The sequence below is a fragment of the Habropoda laboriosa genome, unplaced genomic scaffold, assembly GCF_001263275.1.
Source record: "Habropoda laboriosa isolate 0110345459 unplaced genomic scaffold, ASM126327v1 scaffold65, whole genome shotgun sequence".
NCBI lineage: Eukaryota > Metazoa > Arthropoda > Insecta > Hymenoptera > Apidae > Habropoda > Habropoda laboriosa.
In genome coordinates, this window is record NW_017100254.1 from 1116972 (window position 1) to 1123368 (window position 6397).

Sequence of the window (6397 nt, forward strand, 5' to 3'; positions counted from 1 at the left end):
TATTTTTTCTCATTTTAATAATAATAGTAATATTTTAGAGATGAATTAAATTGGGAATTCAGTCATATACAGATCCGTGTAAAAACGATCACACAACTGGTATTCATTTTGTCATATTTTTTACAGTGAATAAAAAATATTTTATTCGCATAAATTACATGATTAATTATTCTATGTTTAATAGAGGCGTTTGTACGTGGAATTGGCAAATGGAATGCCATTACTTGGAGTAAATCCTGATATGCCTAGTTCAGAGAATTTTGCAAATCTGGAGGAGGAACGTATTCATATCGGTGAGAAGGTGTTGAGATCGAATCACGCACCGATTGCGCAAGAATTTCTGAAGCGTGGCGCTCCACGAGCGCTTCGTGGACGCCTTTGGTCTCTCGTGTTGGGATCCATAATAAAAGAAAATGTAAAAAGCATATTTTCCACTTTATAGAACAATTACAATCTGAATATTTCCGTAGGACTTAGAGTACTATGAGGAATTAAAAAATATGGTGCTACAGTATGATATCGTTGTAGATAAATTAATAATAAAGGTAACAGATTTTTTAATAGTTTTTAAAATTATTTTTAAATCATTTTTTAAATCATTCTTTTATCGTAGGATGTGCAATTAACGGCACGGAATGACGATCAATATTTTGTGTTTGAAGATGTCTTGTACAAGACAATGTTATGCTTCTCTCGCGATTCAGAAGTCTTAGCACCAGTTACAACTGATAGAAGCGCAGGTGGACAGGTAATACATGCAGTTTTACAAGGAAAACCAGCCACATTGGAAAACACTCTAGTCTTTCCACCCAGTGGTGTGATTCCATTTCATGGGTTCTCGATGTACGGTATGAAAAATTTGTTGTTTAACCTCATAAATATTATTTTTATTTAAGAAATATTACATTTTTAGCTACACCATTTTGTTACCTATACGATGATCCATGTGCAATGTATTACACTTTTCGTGCGTTTTACTTGCGATACTGGTTTCGATTGCACACCGTGTCTAATCACGAACAAGGTATTGTAGCACTGTGTCTGCTTTTCGAAAGATTACTACAGTGTCACGAACCTTTACTTTGGATTTATTTTAGGAATATTCATATACAACCGTAAGTGATCATTTTTTTATATCCATGATGAAAAAAAAATTAATCAACGTTCGTTTTTAGGGTGAGAGTTGTTTTTAAATGGATCATGAGAGGTTTCAGCGGTCATTTACCGCCAGAACAATTGCTATATCTTTGGGACTTGATTTTGGGTTACGACTCCTTGGAAATAATTCCGCTACTCGCTGTTGCTATTTTGAGCTTTCGGAAGGAGAATTTAATGCAAGTTAATAATCAACAAACTGTCGAGGTAGGAAAATAATTTTATAATCTACAAAATATTGTGTTATTAATTATTTATTTTCAGGCTGTTCTAGCGGATTTGTCTTCTTTAAAAGTCATTCCACTACTGCAATTGGCTTTGTTGAGCGAATAACGCCAAATGACATTAATAGTAGTGAAGATAAAATCAAACGACGAATTCTCCATTTAAATTCGAATTTAAAATTTTAAGTAAGGATAATCCGTTTGCGTTTGCGCGAATTGATACACATCTCTATATCTTACATGATTCACAGATTACTACTACAATAACTCAGAAGAATAACTAATTAAATGTCAATGCGTTATTTCACAAATGATTAGAAAATATGTAATTTAAAGATCACATGAAATCACCGACGTAAACGCTGAAATCATTGCCATTTCTTCTACATATGGTTGGGATGAAGGCTAATACATATTGTCTGTACTCGCAGTTGATTTCAGAACGTAACTGCATATATAGGGTGTCCTGAAAATACGAATGTACATGTGTTCAATAAAAATATTCCACGAATACAATGAATACCTCGACGAAGAATAAAATTGTTGATCTATTACTTTTCCTAAATACTCTTATACTTTTTAATTTAATTCAAACAATTTAGAATTCATAAATATAATTTTAAATGTTACATTTATTTTCCTATTTTACAACGCTCTTTGAGCACAGAATTCATTAGTTTTACTTTTTGACTATTCATTAATGTTACTGTTGTGACTATTAAGAGCATTAAAATGCAATTCGTTAAAAGTGTAATGCCTTTGAACATTCATAGAACAATTCAAATAGGTAGTAAAGACGATTATAAGAGAGATTGATTTTTATGTTCTTATTAAAACAAGTTTACATCGAATCTCAAGTCTTTTATTCCTTATTTTAATGTGACATACGATTTTTTTAAGACACACTGTATGATGCAACTTGTGATCGACAGAGATAGAAGAAGCCCCTTGGAGGGGGACTTTCCTGTTTCCGCCTGTCAGCCGTGGAGATCAGAGACGCCTACTTGCCATCGTCGTTGTGTTTATAGTAGCTGATTGTCTTTGCTAGATTTAATTCTGTGCTAATATTTCCTGAAAAGCGTGCAAGGACACGCCTTACAGCAGCTTGTAAGTAAAACGATCGTTCTATTGAATTTTTTACCGTTCTAGAAATCGTATTTGACTGTCATTGTTATTACTTGCTAGGAGCTACGGCGAATAAGGGTGGGGTGATTCTCACCCCCAAATTATTAGTCATGCACAGCTTTGTACCAGTGTCGAAACCCTCCTGTTAGCGTTATTTTTTGTATACGTTTGTAAAATACCAGTAACTCGTTGCATCGCGAGCATTCAATTAAAAATCGAGGACAAAATAAAAATATCTTGATCTTCATTTTTCTTAAATTTTTTATTTAAAAAAATTGTCGAAAGTTTCATAAAATAGAAAAGTCAAAAGTGAATTATTTATGTGTGACATTATTTTCATCAGATTACATGGTTTAAACAGAAGCTGATCTAGAAGCTGTATTATTTGAAAACGTCAAAATGGCTTGGCGTTTTAAAGCATCTAAATATAAAAATGCAGCTCCAATTGTTCCTAAGCCAGAGGCTTGCATTCGTGACATCTCAGTTGGTTCATATCAAACCTATGGCAATAACATTGCAGCATCTGCTGCATTTATGGCATTTAATGTAGATCATAATGGTATCAATGTGCATTGATTTATTATATGTTTTTTTACTCTAACAATATATGCTACATGTTTTGCTTCTTTTATTAGGATCTAATCTTGCTGTGTTACCACTGGAAGATTGTGGTAGAAAGAGTAAAACTATGCCTTTACTTCATGCTCATGCAGACACAGTTACAGATATGGATTTTTCTCCATTTCATGATGGTATATTGGCCACTGGTTCACAAGATTGTCTTGTAAGTTGCAATTACAAATTCATGAATTTATTGATTAAGTTATTTTGCTACAAATCATCATGTTTGTTAATATAGGTCAAACTATGGCATATCCCAGAAACTGGCTTAGAAGAACCTCTATGTAATCCAGAATGTACATTTTCCCACCGTCAAAGAAGGGTAGAGGTGGTGTGTTGGCATCCATCAGCTGAGCACCTTCTTACAACAGTATCATATACAAATCTGTCTTTGTGGGATGTGATTTCACAGCAAGAACTGTTTTGTAATTAAAATATTATACTTTATTCTAAACAAAGTCATCTCTAAAAGTATTCACAATTTATTTAATGCTACTTTATACATTACAGCCAACAATGAGCATGCAGATGTGATTCAGTCATTAAGCTGGCAGCAAGATGGTGTGCTTTTAGCTACATCTTGCAAAGATAAGCAAGTGAGAATAATAGATCCTCGTGCCTCCGCGTGTATCGTTAATTCCTGTTCAAGCCATCAAAGCATTAAGGACTCTAGAATTGTTTGGCTAAGTAACGGTGATAGAATACTAACAACAGGATTTGATGCAGCAAGACTTAGACAGGTTTATATAAGAGATCTGAGGCATCTAAACGAACCTGTAAAAACATTAGAATTGGACTGTAGCACTGGGTATGAATAACGAACTAACTCTACGAACGAACTCCAGTACAATTATTGTATCATAATTGTAATTACAAATTGTATTTTATAGAATTTTAATGCCCCTCTTTGATCCTGACACAAACATGCTTTTCCTGGCTGGAAAAGGGGACACTACTATCGTGTATATGGAAGTTATGGATAAAGATCCGTTCTTAGTTGAAGGAATCCGTCATAGCGGAGAGCAAACGAAAGGAGTATGTTTGGTGCCAAAACGAGCATTAAACGTCATGCAGGCTGAAGTAAATAGATTATTACAACTCACTTCCAATATGGTAATACCTATTATGTATCAAGTTCCAAGAAAAGTAAGTATCTCACATTAGAAAGGTGCTATTTGTAGTATAATTCTTGAAATTAAAACCTTTGAACTTAAATTTTAGACATATAGGGACTTCCATGCAGATATATATCCAGATACAATAGGCTGTATTGCACAAAACAATGCAGCAGCCTGGGTTAAAGGGCATAATATGCCTGTTCCAAAAATATCATTAGATCCTGCCAAGAGAAATAAAGGAGAAGAACCCATTACTGTAAGTAGATGCCTCCACATTTTTGGGCATTTTTAAGCTTTCAAAAATTCATATAGCTTAGTAGACTTTCCAAGTAAATATGGAAAAGTATCGATTGTTTTTTTCTTTTACTGATATAATGCATTTTAATATTCTTTTTATGAATACATGATTTTTGAAATTGCACGCTTATCATCATCATTTCATTTCATTATTTTTTCTGGTGTTCATTTTGCCAACCTTAAAACAAGTTTTTAAAAAGCGTTTATACATTTTTTTTAATGTATTGTGTGATGTTCAATTGTGTTTATAATTAGCTCTTACCATTGATTACAATATTAAATGAAGAATAGTAAAGTATCAGAAAATACAATGAAGAAAAAAGTAAAATATGTACATTTAGACTTTAGAAAACAATTATTTTCCCTCTTCTGATACATTGCTATTTGTGTGAAGTTGTGTACATAGGAGAGTAATATAGAAGTAGAACATAATTTATATATTTTAATTATTTGTATTATAAAATTTATGCCCTTTTTTCTATGCATTTCACAAACAAAAGAGAAACAAACGAAGTTTTGGCTGATAATGTATGACGATTTTAATTTTGCATCATTTTTAATTTTGTTTCCTCATGCTCTGTGTATATTTTTTCACGTTTCAGATATCCAATGTATGTTTTATAGTTTATACGTTAGCACCATTCAAAGTGTTATTCCTGGCACGTGTAATTTAAATGGCAATTGATGTTCTGTAGCTTATTCTATCAGTGTAAGTAATCTTACGTATGACGCGTGAAACGTAGTTATTCTCATATGTTCTTAGGAAAGCATTTACCCCTTTTTTGTTGTAAATATATTCTTGCATTTCTTATTTTTTTATCATGTATAGGTATTAAAAGAGAATAAGTTTTCAAGAATGTCATGTATTTTTGCATCATTCCTTTAGATTTTTTTTCTTACAATTACAAACGTGCGAATAATATGTCTGTATGCGTGACGAGCTTATAGAAATTCGTTTGCATCTCAAGTAGAAAGAAAATCTTGAAAAAAGAAATAAACAAAACGGAACTTGTTGACTACTCTCGTCTAATTCAAACAGTTTGCGTCATTAAGGAATTATTACCGTACCCTCAGGTACACAAGGGAAACTTAGCGACGCTGAAAGAGAACGAGCAAGAGATAAAAATGGAGCAGAAGCAGCAATCGAAGCCCGCTTCCGTCCTTGCGCTAAAGGCTTACGTAAAGACTCAAGAATTGAACGAGAGGGAGTCAGTGCCTGAAAACGATATCGAGAAAATCGAAGAACCTAAGAAGATCGAGCTTGAAGAGGACAAGAGTAAAGTGCAGAATGGAGGGCAAACGATTCCACCTAAGCCTCTACCAAGATCGTCGAGAACAAATAGCATTTCCGAAGATGAACCGAAGCCAGTCGCACGCCCTCGCACGTCACCAAACGTGGGCTCAGTAGTTACATCCGTGAACCCTAATGCGATTGGGGGATACAAGGTTGTAATAATAGCGTTAAGGAGATAAAGAAAAAGATTAACTTTATTAAACAAAAAAAAAAAGAGAGAAAAAGAAAAAAATGTTCTACTTCTGTATGCGTGATGATATCGTGTGCACTTATATACCGTTTCATTTGTTTCATTGCAATCATAATGTGTCACCATAAATAATTGATAAAATTTATTCAATGAATCTAATGTGCAATTATTCTGTTGCTTTTAGCCTCGACTTGGGCCAAAGCCATTCCAAGCAAAATCTGGTAATCAAGAGTTCTCTTTTGATAAGATCTTCTCAGTGCCTGTTGCACCGAATAGTGACACAAATGGCTATCAGAATGACTTGAACAACCAAATAGAGAATAACTCAGAGCCAGAAAAATCACCGTCATTTAATATTGAGCGTATGAAAGAG

At 33.5% G+C, this 6397-nt stretch overlaps 2 protein-coding genes across 2 annotated transcripts in view; both read left to right on the top strand.

Annotated features, from left to right (window-relative positions):
• The window catches only part of LOC108572212 (TBC1 domain family member 19), a 2346-nt gene extending 858 nt beyond the window's left edge, over window positions 1–1488 (top strand). The window contains 8 exon segments of the mRNA XM_017934412.1: window positions 1–29; window positions 32–99; window positions 185–415; window positions 471–545; window positions 614–848; window positions 914–1115; window positions 1176–1362; window positions 1420–1488. The exon segment at window positions 1–29 is cut by the window's left edge and continues 55 nt beyond it. Of these exon segments, the coding sequence (XP_017789901.1) occupies window positions 1–29; window positions 32–99; window positions 185–415; window positions 471–545; window positions 614–848; window positions 914–1115; window positions 1176–1362; window positions 1420–1488 (1096 nt within the window).
• Window positions 1489–2903: 1415 nt separating this feature from the next.
• The window catches only part of LOC108572345 (coronin-7), a 6663-nt gene continuing 3169 nt past the window's right edge, over window positions 2904–6397 (top strand). The window contains 8 exon segments of the mRNA XM_017934565.1: window positions 2904–3063; window positions 3140–3288; window positions 3364–3550; window positions 3636–3933; window positions 4016–4271; window positions 4347–4499; window positions 5615–5986; window positions 6209–6395. Coding sequence (XP_017790054.1) covers window positions 2904–3063; window positions 3140–3288; window positions 3364–3550; window positions 3636–3933; window positions 4016–4271; window positions 4347–4499; window positions 5615–5986; window positions 6209–6395 — 1762 coding nt within the window.